Genomic DNA, 16,832 nt, shown 5'->3' with positions numbered 1-16,832 from the left:
CATTTTCCTCTGGAGACCCCTTGCCAGTATTTTGGGAACTTTGGGTCTGCCCTCAACAAAAAACTTTAATATATAAACTACTCCAGTGTGTGCATAAAGAAATCATGGCGGATCATCTCATTTGTCCAAAATGTCTATTGGATATTACTAACAGGCCAATAAAACAAATTAAAATCCAGCACATAATAAAAGCTGCTCCTCCTTCAGACCATCCGAATAAGGATTTATTTCCAGTGGCAAGGCATTTTAATGGACACTGCAGTAATGACATCTGTTTGATTTGCCAGTTGTTGCTATATCAGCATTGAAATTAGGAAGCTCAAAGGAAAATAACTGATCTACAAACTGTTATAACCCCATGGAATGAATATTATGATTTAAACATCTACTTTTTCATATACAAACTCCCTCCTCCTACTCTGGAAACTGTGTACTTTACTACAATTTTGAATATCTTGCTCCCTCTATCTGTCTGTCTATCTATATAGTACCACCCATGTGGCTACACAAACAAAATGTGGTTGTACAAAAATATAGTATCAAGTATCTTGTAACGGTGAGCGCTAAGGAGGTGGATGCACGTGCGGAGAAGAGAGAGATTTATTAGGGGCAAATCCAGAGTCCTAGTCATTGTGACAGTCCAAGGTCAAATTACCAACATGTAAAGTTCAGGAATACATAATAAACTAAAGAAAAGTACACAATATTAAACAAGCGCTAGGGTGTGACAAACATAGATAAACAAACAGCTAGAAATACAGAAGGATAGAATCACAAACATGCGTTGATTCACAAAACAGCAGCTACACTTACAAAACAATGGCTCTACTTACAATGAACAGCCAAGACACAGGGAACAAGACAGGGTTTAAATACATGAACTAATAAACACTAAACAAGACACAGGTGCGAATCATGAAAACAGCAAAAACCAAAACAAGGACTGGAACGGGAATGGAGAAAGTGAAACAGCAGCATGAGACAGGGACGCTAGGAGGGAACAAACCGTGACATATCTATTCAGAAAAGGAAGCATTCGGAATATAAATTTCCAGGAGACTCCATGAAAAATAACTCTACAACTAATATCACTAATTAAAAAAAATCCACCACTTGACGGGGCTCTAAAACATCCCTGCCGAGAACCAGTACTCATTGACATGTTGGCTAATGTGGCTAAATGACAAAATACTCAAAATAATGGGAACAGAAATAAAACCAAAACATAACTCTTCATCGCATTGCATCCAATACTCTGAGTAAATGTTCAAAAGGCCGGCCAGGAACAAAGCCAAGCATCCACAAAAAAGAGGACTGTATAAGCTCAGTGGTCAAATGGAATACATAAATGCTGAACTTCCCACTTTGTTACTAAGGAATTCTCCTGAGCTGTAAACAACCAGAGGAAACCCCCACCATTTACATTCTGTTAAAGTCATACTTTTGCCTTGGACTTATCCATGTTGGCCTCGAACACTCCGTTGACTAATGCAATAAATGTTAACACACATTCAGATATTGTGTGAAGGAGACCAAACATTTTTTGCTTTGTGTCTCACATTCGAAGGTTGGCAGAGCTTTTCAAAGTCAATCTGCTCAGAAGGAGTTAAGAATCATTGCGTCTCAGCCACACAATGAGCATATATTCAAGGTTGATAACTATGACTTGTTGGACAAAATTCGTGGAACTTTGGAGGAGCAGATAATCGCTATTGAGGGTATGTCAGTGATGTTTATCTTTCGTAAACATTAAAGTTTCAAGATTGCTGTTCTAGATATGATATAATAATTTATTTTTGTTGTTGTTGTTGTTGTTGTTGTTGCTTTTGCTTCTTTGTAGGAACCCAGACATCAGGAGACTCCAGCAGAATGGAGTTTGCACAGGATGGGTTCAATGCAGCATTTAATACAAATGTAAATGTTCTTCTTAGACTTTTCTTTTAACAGTAAGCATCTGTGGTCATTATGTAAGAAAAAGGTTGCCTAGGTTACCAAACAAGTAACACAGTAGTGCACAGCAGCCTGTGATCAGGAAAGCCCTTTTGTTCTAGAGTGTTATGCAGGTTCTTTTCTGGTGTCAAAAAATAACCTGTACTTGTTTGTATATGATAACCACTGAGCCAACAAATGGAACTATTGGATACAAATGATCAGTACTTTAACGTTGATTTCACATCCTCAAATACATACAAAACTTTCTTTATGGTTGATTTTATATTAAAAGTTGCTTTCCAACATGCATATGAATGACATCAGTGAAAAATATGTAGTCACACCATTCAAAAAGTAAATTTTTAATCATCTTTAACATATAATGTTTTGCATGTTTAGGGAAACATCATAATGAGTATAGTCGGAGCTTTCCAGTGGAAAGGAGGATACCAGGAGTATAATTCACATCAAGAAAACATTTCCTTTCACACAGGCAGTGAACATGACAGTTATTTAGGTAAGAAGCCTCTTATATCTATCAGCTACTGTAACAAAGAATAGACAGCAAATTCTGGAATAATTAAGATAGAGCACACCATAAAGCTAACATGTCTGTATATATTCTCCCACCAATACAACAGAAACACCTCCCTTATATATACACTCATTGGCACTTTTAGGTACAGATCTCTAATATACATGTTGGCCCATTTGCGGCCATTCACAGTATCTGACAAGAGGACCACTGCTTTAACACTGATGTAAACCTCTCAAGGTTTTTACCTCAATTCCGCCCAGAGAGTTTTTTTTTTCTTGTCACTGTCACCTCCATCTTGCTAATTAGGGATCTGCCCCATATATTTGTAAAGGTGCTTTGTGACAACATGTTTTGTAAAAAGTTCAATATAAATAAATTTGACTTTGAAATTTGACTTAAACCTATATTTAAAAAAAAACAACAACACATTTTTAAGAAAAGGATTAATAAAGAACGTTTTATCAATCTGTTTACTCATAAGGGTAGGACATAATTTGAAGTTAAAGGGACAGAAAATTTTGGGTGTTCCCATTACCAGGTTACTCTATGGCAGTAGGAAGAATGAGGTATGATAAATATGTTATTCTGGGAGCTCCAAGACATGCACACAAGGGAAGGGTGACCATATCATCACTGAACAAAGTGACGCAGTTGCTGCTGGATCCTCCAGAGGTTGTACATGTTGCAGTTTGTATTAAAAACAGACTACAATGAAATTTAAAAAGTGGGCCATGGATCATAAAGCTTTCAAATTCTCTAAATTACTCCCTTTTCCCCTCAGCCACAGATTGGTGCCTACTATGGAGCTGAAGTGTGTGTGGTAGACTTGAATGCTGACTCCTACATGGACCTTCTACTAGTTTCTGCTCCACTGTATATGGAAGAGGATCAGGAAGGAAAAATCTTTGTTTACTCCTTTTCACAGCAGGTAAACGGAACATTTAATACACTGCCCAGTCAACAGCTTTTCTCATATAGCAAGAGCTTCAAGCTATCTTCAAATATCTATGTATGTAGCAATGACACCACTAGTCATACATGTGTGGTAATGTTTTTGAGTTCATTATTTTATATTATTTTTGACAGTCACAATTACAGGAACAATCAACACAGACATTAGAAGGAATGATGGGACAAAAAGGAAGGTTTGGCTCTGCATTATCCAGCCCAGGAGATCTAAATGGGGATCATTTTGCAGATGTAGTGGTAGGTGCTCCACTGGAGGATGATGGACAGGGCAGCATCTACATTTTTAATGGAAGAACAGCAGACATCAACCCCACCTACTCACAGGTGAGAGAGCGAGACAAAGAGAAGATAAACACTGATGTATTTTACTGCAAAATGATCACCTTCATCCTCACAAAACCTATTTACTTTTGCTATTCTCCTTTCCTAAAATGCTCCATCCCTTTTCACTGTTTTGTAACGACAGAGAATCAGTGGTTCATCTGTGCATGTAGGTCTACCGTTCTTTGGTTTATCTTTGAGTGAGTTTGCTCTGGACCACAGTGGAGATGGTCTGTCAGATATTGCTGTTGGAAGCAAAGGAGCAGTCACATTGCTCAGGTTTGGACAAATGTTCATGGAGAAGCAGACCTCTGTACATTGTAGCATAAAGTGAGAGATAAACATTATGTTTAAATACCAAATGGTTATTCATATGCATGTGTATCTTGTGTCTTTAGGTCCAGACCTATTGTATCCTTGGTGACCAAAGTAACCTATAGCCCATCAAAAATCCCCACTAAAGACACAGACTGTGAAAAGCCTTTAGAAAACATCTTGCGTTTGTGTTTCACTATGAAGGATAAACACACTTACCCAGAAGGTTTCTCTCTCTTTTACTCATACATAGAGTATATGTGTATAGGGCAGTGGTAGCTCAGTGGTTAAGGTACTTGACTTGTAATTGGAAGGTTGCTGATTCAAGCCCCAATGTGCCACTGTTGGGCCCCTGAGTAAGCCCTTAACCCTCAAGTTGTACTCAATCATTATTGTAAATTGCTTTGGGTAAAAATCATCAGCTAAATGCCATAAATGTGGGTACATAAAACAAAACCTTTATTTTGGAAAAATTTAAATAACACTGCTTTTTTGTCAATTGTGTATTTCCTTTCTATTTATTTAGACTTATCTGCAAATATTAAATATACTTTAAAGCTTGATGGAAAGCGACAAAACTATCGAGCATTCTTTTCAGTCAAAAATCCTACAGTGTCAGACAGTATGACTGTTACATTGGATGAGGTGTGCAAAGAGCATAATTTTTTCATAGAGGTAAGATCAATGCTTCCTCATGGTTGCTCCCTCTATGGTCAGACTTTCTCTGACACCTGAACCATGTGTTTTTCATTTTGGTTTCTTTTGTCTTCATCCTATTTTCCTCACATATTTCAGTAAAAAAGCTTGCATTATGTGCTATTAAAAATACATAGGAACAACCATATTTAATAGCACCCTCAATTAGTATGAACACGAGTGTCAGACAGGATGAGCAGAGAAGAATTTAGTATGACAGAGTTTAATGATATACAGAGGTAATCCAAAGGTGTGGTAAAAAAAACAGACACAAGTCAAGAACCAGTAAACACATGATAGGCAAACAAATCCAGTGGGGTAATAAGCAATAAAGTGAATCCCGCTAACAAGCATAAAGGTTCATGTTACCAGATGTTCTAGGATCCCAGGGAAAAGAGCCCTGCAAGATCACATATTCTCTATATTTTATATGACATGCATCAGCACATTAACATATGACATTTGGCTCAGTCCATGTTGTTCCATAGCACTGTGTCCATAGTCTGTGAAAAAAGCAGGAATTTCAATGTTCAGTAAAAATCCCAGTAAAGTCAAATAATGCTCAGTTCTGTTGATTCTCATCTTGTGATTATTATTATTATTATTATTATTATTATTATTATTATTATTATTATTAATATTATTGATTTCTCTTTTCACACAGGCTTGCAATGAGGATGCATTAAATCCACTGTCCAATCAGTTAACGTTAACATTTGAGGGACTCCCAGTTGGCACAGTGGAAGGGTTACAGCCCATCCTTCACCCGGGAATAAAAACCACCTCAGATCATAATGTAAGAGTACAAGATGAACCTTTCATCTTAGAGCAATAGTACCAACAAAATAGTTCTGCTGCTACTAAAGACCTCAAGAATATTTATTCAGTGGAAAAACAAACACTGTGACTTTACTAGGTTATCCATATACCCAGATGAAATCACATAAAACACTTGCTATTTGTAAAGAATAATACACTTGAGACCTAGCAATGGTAGTAAGTTTTATTAACACTATAAATTCATTTCATAGCTGGATTTTGAAATGAACTGTGGAGATGATAAGATCTGCACTGACAATCTCAAAATGGATTTCAACTTCTCTGGGTAAGTACATTAATGTTAAAAACACATGATGTTTCCATGATGATTCAGTTTGTCATGCATACATTATATACACAAAATGTAAATGATACTTAAGTATAAAATGTCTCAACACTTTACCACATTATCATAAAATCACTAATTGTAAGGGCTGGTGCCAGGCCAAGGCCCTCTCCCACCACCAGAGGTAGGCCTCGGGTCAGGCACACCACTAATCAGGCTTAACACCGAACAGCTAGTCTAGACCTTATATAAGCCCAGTGACCCAATCATTCAGTGCTGGGTCTTTGCTAAAGTTTTGAGCCTAGTGCCTAGCAGGTAACGTTGGGTATTGTGGTCTGTGAACCCTTGTGCTATGCCTCTTTTCTGCTCTGCGAAGGTGTCTGTGTTTTTACACATCCCCTCCCTTCTTGAGTTTGTCTCTCTCGCAAAACTTCCCTTAGCCATTCAGGTTTCTTCCAGTTTTCGTTTGGGAAGTTTTAATTTGAGTTTCCCCCAGTGCATCAGGTTTGCCATTTCTTCCCGTGGAGTCCTTTGTTCTCCCTTTTTCCACGCTTAGCATGGTGTTTAGTTTTTTCCTTTTGTTTTACTTGATCCAAGCTCTAACTGTTCTGCACACAGACTTACTCTTGTTAGAGTGTGGTTGCCCAGTAGGCTTTTGGTGTTATCACCTTGCTGACCTGGGTTCAAACCCACCTTATACTAATACTGCCAAGATAATGGAGGTCCTATTGGTTTTTTTTCTATTAATTTATTGAAAACATTTTATGTGTTGAGTTCATGTGCTTTCATATACTAGATCATCAGATATAAAAGTTGGAATCATGCAGGATATGAATGTGACAATGTTTGTGGAGAACAGAGGAGAAAACTCCTACAACAGTCTCATAACTCTCAGTTACCCCTTTGGACTGTCCTTCAGGAGATTCACCACTAAACAGGCAAGAGCAGTACTCCCTCATTTGTATGGTTCAGCAGAAATAATATACAGTTTAGTGTAGAAAGCCATTAAATTTGTGAGATGTACCAGGTTTTATAATAATAATAATAATAATTATTTTTTCATTGGGTCATTAAGCTCCTTGGTAATAAGCTGTTCACACATCCACCATCTACTGCCTGTGCAAATCAAATTGATCACTGTGGAAGTACAGTTTGTTGACTTATCATTTAATGTGTGTTGTATCTTAATATGGCTTATACAAGTCACTGGTCTCAGCAGACTCTTGATTTCATACTATTTAAACTCACCTTTATTAGATTGGCCTCATATTCCACCTGAATATTTCTATATTTTCTATATTTCCTGTATGTGAGCAGAGCAGAGTGGAATGCATATCTCTGGACAGTGATGACAAAGGTTCACTGGGGACCTCCACCTGTCATATTAGCAAGCCCATCTTCAGGGAGAATGGATTGGTAAGTCAAAATATTTGTTTAGTTCCTATACCCTCATGCTTAGTTACACGGTTTATAAAATATTCCGTGAAAATATTTTTGAAACTTGTGATGCTAAGAAGTTAGATAAAAATAATATTAGAGTTAGGTTTTGGAGAGAAAACAGGGCATTAGATTTCTGTTAAATGTTAACACAGGGCTAAATTAAATAACTCTAGTGTCTAGGTTAGCATTACAATTAGGAAAATTTTGTGAATACATAATTGCACAATATTCAGCACAATCACTACAAATAATCTGTTTAAGGTATATTCCAGCAAAAACCTTAAAAACATTTTCAGTATTGAGGATAATTTTAAATGTTTTGACAGTGTTTGTCAAATACTTGTATTTAGTTATGTAGTGACATGAACACTTTGATGAACCTTGATGAAATTAAAATAGGTTGTGATTAATGAATCAGTCTTTAATTACAATTAATTTGTTAATTCAATCTCAACTCATATCATTTATTTAATACAGTGATTGATATACCCACAAAGAAATTAGAAACACCACCCATGAACTACAGGCTTTACAACTAATAGGTTGTTTATTGAGTAATAGCAGTAATAGAGTATGAATGCATAAAAAAAGTAAGGGAGATGCTAATAACCCCAGGAATTTAATTCACTTATATAGTGCTAGAACTGTAAGGGTCCATGCCAGGCCAAGGCCCAGCCACAAGAGGGGGGCCTCGAGTCAGGCACACCACTAATCAGGTTTAATGCCCAACAGCTGGGCTAGGCCTATATAAGCCCAGTGACCCATTGCTGGGTTTTTGCCAAAGTTCTGAGCCATGCTCCTAGCTGGCAGCTTCAGGTATGGAGCTCTATGAGCCCTTGTGCTTACACCTCACTTCTGTGCTGCCAGGGTCTCTGTGTTTTTACACATTCCCTCCCCTCTCCAGTTTTCACTCTCAAATCTGTCTCTCTCCAAGGCTCCCCTTAGCCATTACAGTTTCTTCCTGGTATTTAGTATTTTTTCCTTCTAGTTTTGTCATCCTCCATTCCTCTGAAGGGCGTTATACGCACAGGTAGCTTTATAGCTGCTGTGGTCTAGTGGGTCTTTGTCTGCCTTGTAACAAAATGGTTGGGGTTCAATTCACCTTTTGGTTATTTACGTTTCTTGTTTACTTGTTTCACAGTCTAACTGTTCTGCACATGGACCCATTGTTTGCACATGGTTGCTCACCCAGTAGGCTGTCAGAGTTATCACCTAGCTGACCTGGGTTCAAGCTTTCCTTGCAACAACAAAACACAAGCAACAGTTACTTGATTGGTGTCAACCACTGCACACATAAAAGGAGTTATGTCTTACCTTATTTCAGTTGATCCATTAGATCAAACATGCCATTCGTCCATATTTGGACTGGGCCACAGTTGGATTGCGTTGGCTGACTTAGCCATCTTTTTAGCTTCGAGCCTGGAATTATACTGCCACGACCTGCAGTCAAAGGAAGGAATGGACTTTTGGTTGTCTCCGAGCTTGACCCTTTTGACGATTATGTAGGCGAACTCCTGATTAATTTACTGAAGAACCGGTAGTTCATGGACATCAACATGTCTGCCATGAATCAGTTTGCCTGACATTTATATGTAGCATTAGATAGCTATGCAGAGAAATGCACTAAGCAAAGCCTACAAAAGCCTTGCCGCTTGGTCATACAAGTCAAGAACTGTTGGTGAAATTAAATCCTTTCAAGGTTTATATAAAATACATTTTAAATTCATTATAACCTTATCTGATACTGCTTGTCATTACAGCTTGCATAATAAATATTTAAAACTAAACAAAAACAAGAATGAATAAAAACTAAAATATACAGCGGTTTACCAAAATTAAAATTATTTACAGGCCCTTAAATGATCTACACCTAGCTGAAAATAAATAAATAAACTAAAACTGGAAACTAATAAATTTCAAATCTCAGAGTTCATCCTGTTAATGGCGTAAATTGCAAACAGGATTGCAACAGTGTTATCTTGTTGATTGTATCCTGACAGTCCCCCCAGAGGGTGAAAAGAGACATTAACTTTAAGGGAAAAACAATTTTTAATCAAACAAAAGAGAAGTCAGATAGTGAATGCTGAAAAAGCATGTTCTTTAGTTCAGGAATAGTCCTTTGTAACAGCCAGAGTGCCACAGATCAAGGAGCAGGACATACAGATTCTCTCTACAGTTACAAATAGCACAAATCTCAGTCAACGAGGAACTCCCACTGCACTTGGCGGGCCATACCACATGATCAGTGGGAAGGGGAGCATTCCGTGACATCCTGTAAATGAAAAGCTGTTCATAGCCTGATTTCCATCTTCCCATTAGGCCATTTTTGACATTACATATAACATAAACAAAGACGTTAACTTTGATAAAACGATGATGTTCACTGCTACTGCTTCCAGGTATGTCCTGATTTTTTTTTCCCTGACAAACACAATTCATATTCTAATGTCTGCATCTGTGGGTAATTTAATGACATCTTTTGAGATTCTGACATTTTTCAAAGACCAACAGCATTTAAAATCCTTCTTGTAGAAGGATAACATTCTGTGGATAACATTCATGCCTTTTGTTTCAAAGGGGTATCCAACACATTTACATTTACGGCATTTAGCAGATGCTCTTATCCAGAGGAACTTACAAAGCGCTTTGTTACCCAACAAGACATCTTTTACACAAATGTTAATAGTAGTCACAAGTACAATATCACAAAGCTATAGACATAAAAGGCTTAAAAAATGTTTGCTTATTGTTAATCTATCCCAAAATATTGGTCCATTGCATTCAGAGCATGAATCGAACAAACTGCAACCAAATGTTTAGTTCTGTATTGTAAAAGTTGTGTTGTACTACACTGACCCAAGTGTCCTTACAGCGGCAATGACAAACACTCAGATTACAGCGAACTGTTCAAAAACAGAACCATTGGTGTCAAATATGGCATCTACATCTCACTGATCAGGTTAGTTATCCCCTTCCTCTTTACATATCTTGATGCTTTTCCTTAAATGTGGTTTTGTTTTATATTTATTTATTCAGTGTCAGTTCCCAGTATGTTTAGAACTCTAATAAAGAAGGTGATACACACCTTCTCTGATTCATATGAAACCCACACTACTAGCATTGTAGGTTGGCTCTGTGTGCTCAGATGAGAACACTGTGTGGTTTCTACCTGCACCATTCAGCCGTCTTGATATCTGTTTCAGTGATCTTTTAGTAATATCCTGTTACTGCTTTTATTTGAAGATATGAGAAGTCCAGCATCCACATTAACTTCACTGCAGGAAAGAACAACCTTGAGAAACCAGTCAGCCAAATCCTCAAAGTATGAAGATAAATTACACCTTTGTCATTGGACTATATAACAGAATAGTTATAATGCAGCAGAGAATCATTTAATCATGTTCTCTCTCTCTCTCTCCCTCTCTCTATATATCCATCTATCCATTTATCTGTCTCTGTCTGTCTCTCTCACCCTCTATCTCTTTATCTATCAGGTCCAGAATGACCTAAGGGACTTAACACTCACTATTTTAATCAAAGTCCCAATAACATTAGGAGATAAGGACATTTGGACCACTAAGGATTTGCAGGTATGCTAATATATCAATGCAAACATTTTAAGCATTGATGAATCAGCACGACAATTAAATCCTAGAGTAGATGCAATTCATATCCTGCAAAATGGCCTATAGAGTTTACAAGAAGAGAATCTTATGGTAATTGTTTTTTTCTTTAGATTCAAGATTGTATTGTAGACAGAGATGAGCAACCCACAGTCCCTGATTTTGTGGCAGCACTAAAAAATCACCACAAAGTGGTGAGTAACTGTTATGGCTTTGTTTCCCAACACAGCATTTCTTTAACAGAGAATTACACAAATTGTCTTAGTAAAGCTTTCTCTATGTAATATAATAAATCATTTCATGATTGCGTGTACTCAGTGTAAACATAACCAATGGAAACTCTCTTTGTGTTTTAGAACTGTTCTGTGGCTGTGTGCAGACTTTTTAGGTGTAATGCAAATCTGATGAGAAGGGAGTCAAAATTCTACAACATCTCTGGTCATGTTAGTTCTGGGTGGATTGAACAGGTAAACGTATATTTATATTAAAGGTATATTTATATTACATCATATTTTTTACAAGTTAACTGTTAACATATTATATGGCAACATTGATACTTTTACCAGTACAGAGTGTTATTAGTTTTACAGTTTTTTTTTTACTCTTTATTGTTCATGTATTGCCTCTCTCTCAGACTGGACTCCGATCAGCAGTTTTTGAGCTGGTCAGTACAGCAACTCTGGAATATGACAAAAATAAATATGTCTACTTTTCCTCTGATTCTCTACATACTGCACCCACAGGCCTGGTAAATAAATTACTTTTTATCTGAAGATGTCACAACTTCCTTCTGTCTATTGTGTGTCCACCTAAGCATTGAAGTACATTACAGAACATCCAAAACATTTTCAGTGTATTCATAATATAAACATCTGTAGTCAGAATCATATGAATGCAGAGTCAATGTTATTTAATTTACCTGTTAAAAAAGACTTAAATTTGTTTGTGTATACAAAGCTAAAATATATCTAATTTTACTACGATCAGTACAGTTACAGTACCAGTGAAGAGTCTACCAGCTTGTAATCATTGTTTCTCATGATTATCCATTATTCACCTATATGTAATCACTTATACAAACATAAAGGTCTCATGTCATAATGTGGCATGCATGTTTATGTAAGCACATAGGTTTCTTTTAATTACTTCACTAAACATTAATGTTAATTGAAATATTGTATTTGCAATCAGACAGGCACTATTGTAACACCCATATGATTACAAAATAAAATTTAGCATCTGAAAATCTGAAGATTTTCAAATATCAGACATATAATGACAGAAATATTTTCTCCAGGTCGAGGATGTGAAACATTGCTTTAGACAATATAGTGCTGCATGTTGATGTATCAATAAATTACACCTCAGTTTTAGTTACAAGATCCCCTGACATTGACAGTGTCGATACAGTAGAATCAATCTGATGTTAACAGTTCTCCAAGATCCTGAATCCTTTGCCATAAATTGATTTGTTTAATGGTAAATTGCGTGTGTGTGTGTGTGTGTAGATTAATACCCAGGTGGAGGTGTATGAGGAGAAAAACATCGTTAAGGAGATAATTGGAGGAACAGTAGCAGGGCTGCTGATTTTGGCTCTCATCACTGCTGGCCTCTACAAGGTCATTTCTGCTCTTGTTACCATTTGCTATTGTCACTTCCAGAATTCCTGTGTCCAATGCTGTATAAACATTTAATGGGTGATTTATTTGACTCTGTATTTGACTGCTTTATTCCTGTATATAATTCCAGGCTGGGTTCTTCAAAAGTCGCTATAAGCAGATGTTGGAGGATGCAGGCTCTGGGGCTGATGGGACTGATTAGGAGGTGGCGGCAGCTAGAGAAGACTCATGTGCTGCACTGCTCTGCTTAAATTCCAACATGGACTTGTCAGTCTATGTTTGTGAGATTACAGTGACAGCTGTAAAGTTCACATATGCTACTGTGCTGTTTAAAATGCATGTCAAATTCATCTGTACATCATATCAGATTCATGTCTCTGATAAATTTGCTTTGTAATGGGCTTTTTGGTATTTATAAAGAAAACAGTTATTCAGAGTTGAAATGGCAATTTTATGTTTTATTGTGCGATGCATGTGGCACTCCTGGTGGCGTTTCAGACCAGATGACACAGTGTCCAGCAGTATGGACTTTCTTTGGCATAGATGGTACGCTCATGATGGTGCAGGTTGCACAGGAGGTTGAAGTACAGGCCGCAGTGGGAGCAGCAGTGGGGACTCTCACCCTGCTGAATGCACTCATGGCTTTTCAGGAAATGCAGGTGGCTCAAAGTTCTAAGGCACTTGCCGCACACGTGTGAGGAGGTGGGCGGTTGTTGGGGCTGGAGGTCTGCTTAATTCTCAAAGTCAGCCGTGATCGAGCAAGGCTCAGCACAATCATTCAAACTCTCTTCCTCAGCTCTGTCCTTGGCTGCCTTCTGAGTGGCTTTTCTTTTGGTTTTAGGTGTTTGGCATCGAGGTTGTCCAGCAGCTGCTTTCCTAGGGTGGTCCCTGGCCTGGTTAGCATGCTGTGCAGATCTCCTTAGCCTTGTCAGGGGTTCATATGGAGGGTCATGTTTGCCTGAGAGGTTCTCGGTTTGCCATGTTTCCTCAGCGGTGAAAGACATTTTCTAATACTTTGAGGTACTCCCCATGGTGGTGCCATTTGTGAAGATGTTTGAGAGTTTTGCTACAAAGGAGAAGTACAAGGGTAAACATTGGATGGAGTTCTGACTGCTGTGTGTCTGTTGTTGGTTCCTTTTTACCCTGGTGGGTCTGCTGGTGTCTCTTCAGTCCTGTTGCCTGACTAAAGCACTTCCTGCAGTGGATTCAGCAATAAGGCTTCTCCTTTCAATGGATTGTGCGTGGTTTTCTTTTTAAGTTGCAGAACCACAAGAATGCTCTTCCAAACTCATCGCATTTGTTCCCTGACACCTCCGTTACACTGCTGTCAATTTGTTCCATGGTGTTGTCCAAACTATTGCTGTGTCAGTGTAACAATTCTGCTTGACCTGATTTTTCTGTCTGGCCACTGAGATTTGGAAACTGGCTCTGAAAAGACTGTGAGATCAGCTGCATTTTAAAGGGAGGCAGTGCATCAGATGCAAGTAGGCACTGGTCTGAGTTCGTTACTGGCATCTGGTCACGGGGTTCAGTAGCCTGGGCTTCCAGGAGATGTGGATGCTCATCTGGGTGTGAGCGTCTGACATGACCATGCAGGTAAAAAGCAGCTAGGAAAGAGTACTAGCATTGAGGACAAATTTTTAAATCCTCTTTGCTTCTTCCTGGCAAAAAATAAAAAGTGTTCTTAGCTTTTCTGTACTTAATTCACTTCAAATTAAAATACTTTTATGTATAATAGGTACATCTAAAGTGCCAACGTGAGAATGTATTTGACAGATCACAGAATAAATGGAAAATACATTCTGGGTACCTATTGGTGTGCACTTCCTGTCTCAGATCTTATCCCAGGTGGTGCTGATGCCCTGGGCATATTCCTCTGCATACCACATTCTGAGATCCTGCCCAGGATGGATGGGACGGCAGCAGTGGAACAGAATGCTCACTCTGCTCTCAGAGTGAAAAGCAAAACTTGGTGGCATTCCAGCAAACTACACATGTGTGAACACAACATAGCCATTTCCCATCCTATACACACTATGTATGCACTAAAGTGTATGTGCCGTTAGCCGGTCCTTAGAGTCTAAAGTGAAATCATGAGTAAAAGTTATAGCTAGACATTGCAATTTTGCAGAATGCAACATGCAAAAAATATAACTTCATAAATCAAACCAACTCAACTCATGTACAATAAATAAATTTCATTCAGGATGCAGCTGACTAGTTAAGCAACACTACTGGGCAAAATAGACACACCACTGAGATAACAAAAATATCTCAGTTGGAGGAGAGGTTACAAACTAACATATATACCATAAGGCAAATCATAACACGAGACACTTCTAAGATAACCTATTTTGGCTGTAATTCAAAGGCTACATAGCACATGTCAATCTAGGCTGCATTAAATGAGCAGAAGAGCTGCAGATGTGAAGCTCTCATGATCAACTTCAGCATCATAAATGACTTGTTTTAACATCTTTTGGGAGCATGGTGAGCTTTTTAAACTGGATGAATACACTTCAGTCTGTTTGGGACCGCTACATTCACACCTACTCCTCTTCACCAGGAAGTCCACAGTACTGCGATACACTACCATCTAAGGAGTGAGAGGACGGATGTGTTAGAAACCATGCTACACCACAGTTTCCCATTCTGGTACTGTGCAACAATTGGTGACACAAAGATCCAAAAGAGCACTATTTATGGTCCTGTAAGCAATCAAACAGGCATTGTGTGTTAAATGCTGTGGTTTGTAATGTGAAGTCTTCAGCTAACAAAGCCTTCACAACAAAAGCACATTTGAATATCTTGTTATTAAAATAGGGGCAAGTCTACAGATTTTACTACTTGTTTTATCATGCTGTTAAATTCATCATGCAATATGTAATCAGTCGCACACAAAAATGGGGCCATATTTAGGTGTAGAGACCAAGGTGTAAAACTCACCTGATTTAGGACTCTCAGACCATTACTGTATTTTCTTTACACTCTCCTTGCTCACCAGTTTTAAAAGGTACTACAAAAACTTTTGAAAGCTGTGATTAAAAATCAGGGTTACTCCACCAAATATTGATTTCTTGACTCATCCTAAATTGAAATATTAGTACTGTGTTGTTTATAAATGAATATGAGCTTGTTTTTTTTGCATTATTTGTGGTCTGAAATTTCTGTAACTGTTTTAACCATTAGTCATTTTCATTAAAAAAACATGCTCTAAAATACAATATTTTTATCTGGAATTTGGAAAAAATGTTGACAGTAGTTTTAGGAAAAAATAAAACTGCTCAGCCTGGTCAAACAGATGCCCATCAATTGTAAAACTAGAGAAATTGATCATTTTGTATTGGTCTCTTATTTTTCACTGTGCTCATTGGGACCTTTAATGCTGCTGAAATTTTTCTGTACCCGCCGCTAAATCTGTGCCTCATTACAATCCTCTTTTGGAGGTCTACGGACAATTCCTTGAACATCATGGCTTGGTTTGTGCTCTGACATGTACTGTCAACTATGGGAGCTTATATAGATAGGTGTGTGCCTTTCCAAATCTTGTCCAATCAACTGGATTTATCACAGCTGGACTCCAGTCAATTTGTCGAAACAACTGAAGTATGATCAGTGGAAACAGGATGTACCTGAGCTTAATTTTGAGTGTCATGGCAAAGGCTGTTAATAGTTATGTACATGTGATTTTTTGGGTTTTTTATTTTTAATACATTTGCAAAAATTAAAAACAAACTTTTATCACTTTGTCATTATGGGGTATTATGTGTAGAATTTTGAGGGAAAAATTAATTTAATCCATTTTGGAATAAGGCTGTAAAAGTGAAAAAAAGCTGAAGCGCAGATTTCCGGATTCACTATATATATATATATATATATATATATATATATATATATATATATATATACACTCCTGGTGTGCTGCAGTGTGCTCCTGGTCCAGTTCGGGATTTGGGGCTGTCACCATGTTGCTGGCCCCACCCCTAGTTGAGTGATTGCTGTGGCTTATACAAGGACCCTGCTGGAAGAAGAGAGTGGCTTGTCCAAGTTCATTTTGGAGTTGGTGTTTTGTGGTATGATTTGTGAATTTGTAATCTTTGCTGTGCTTACCTATATCCCTATTTAGCTTGTGTATGTTTAAATCTGTATGTAAGCATTTGCTGGTTTTGTTTCTGATTGTGATCCCTGGGAGAGATGATTATATGTATAAGTACTGACTGTAGGGAGTGGTGCCTGCTTGTTTGGGGTTGGGGTTGGGGTTGGGGTTATTGTCT

General features: G+C 37.8%; 1 protein-coding gene across 1 annotated transcript in view; it reads left to right on the top strand.

The window, feature by feature from the left end:
• The window catches only part of LOC113568826 (integrin alpha-X-like), a 21,743-nt gene extending 7,376 nt beyond the window's left edge, over nt 1-14,367 (top strand). The window contains exons 10-31 of the mRNA XM_035533260.1: nt 1,568-1,718; nt 1,841-1,914; nt 2,332-2,449; nt 3,009-3,142; nt 3,252-3,398; nt 3,557-3,763; nt 3,906-4,039; nt 4,159-4,301; nt 4,602-4,750; nt 5,436-5,567; nt 5,803-5,876; nt 6,673-6,814; nt 7,194-7,292; nt 9,636-9,715; nt 10,189-10,275; nt 10,560-10,638; nt 10,811-10,906; nt 11,053-11,133; nt 11,296-11,406; nt 11,574-11,687; nt 12,448-12,558; nt 12,689-14,367. Coding sequence (XP_035389153.1) covers nt 1,568-1,718; nt 1,841-1,914; nt 2,332-2,449; nt 3,009-3,142; nt 3,252-3,398; nt 3,557-3,763; nt 3,906-4,039; nt 4,159-4,301; nt 4,602-4,750; nt 5,436-5,567; nt 5,803-5,876; nt 6,673-6,814; nt 7,194-7,292; nt 9,636-9,715; nt 10,189-10,275; nt 10,560-10,638; nt 10,811-10,906; nt 11,053-11,133; nt 11,296-11,406; nt 11,574-11,687; nt 12,448-12,558; nt 12,689-12,760 — 2,535 coding nt within the window. The 3' untranslated portion in view covers nt 12,761-14,367. The remainder of the gene's footprint in view (nt 1-1,567; nt 1,719-1,840; nt 1,915-2,331; nt 2,450-3,008; nt 3,143-3,251; nt 3,399-3,556; nt 3,764-3,905; nt 4,040-4,158; nt 4,302-4,601; nt 4,751-5,435; nt 5,568-5,802; nt 5,877-6,672; nt 6,815-7,193; nt 7,293-9,635; nt 9,716-10,188; nt 10,276-10,559; nt 10,639-10,810; nt 10,907-11,052; nt 11,134-11,295; nt 11,407-11,573; nt 11,688-12,447; nt 12,559-12,688) is intronic.
• Nucleotides 14,368-16,832: the final 2,465 nt, after the last annotated feature.

The sequence above is a fragment of the Electrophorus electricus genome, chromosome 14, assembly GCF_013358815.1.
Source record: "Electrophorus electricus isolate fEleEle1 chromosome 14, fEleEle1.pri, whole genome shotgun sequence".
Classification (NCBI taxonomy): Eukaryota; Metazoa; Chordata; class Actinopteri; order Gymnotiformes; family Gymnotidae; genus Electrophorus; species Electrophorus electricus.
Note: the sequence above shows the minus strand (reverse complement) of the source record. Positions and strands in the feature narration are given on the sequence as shown.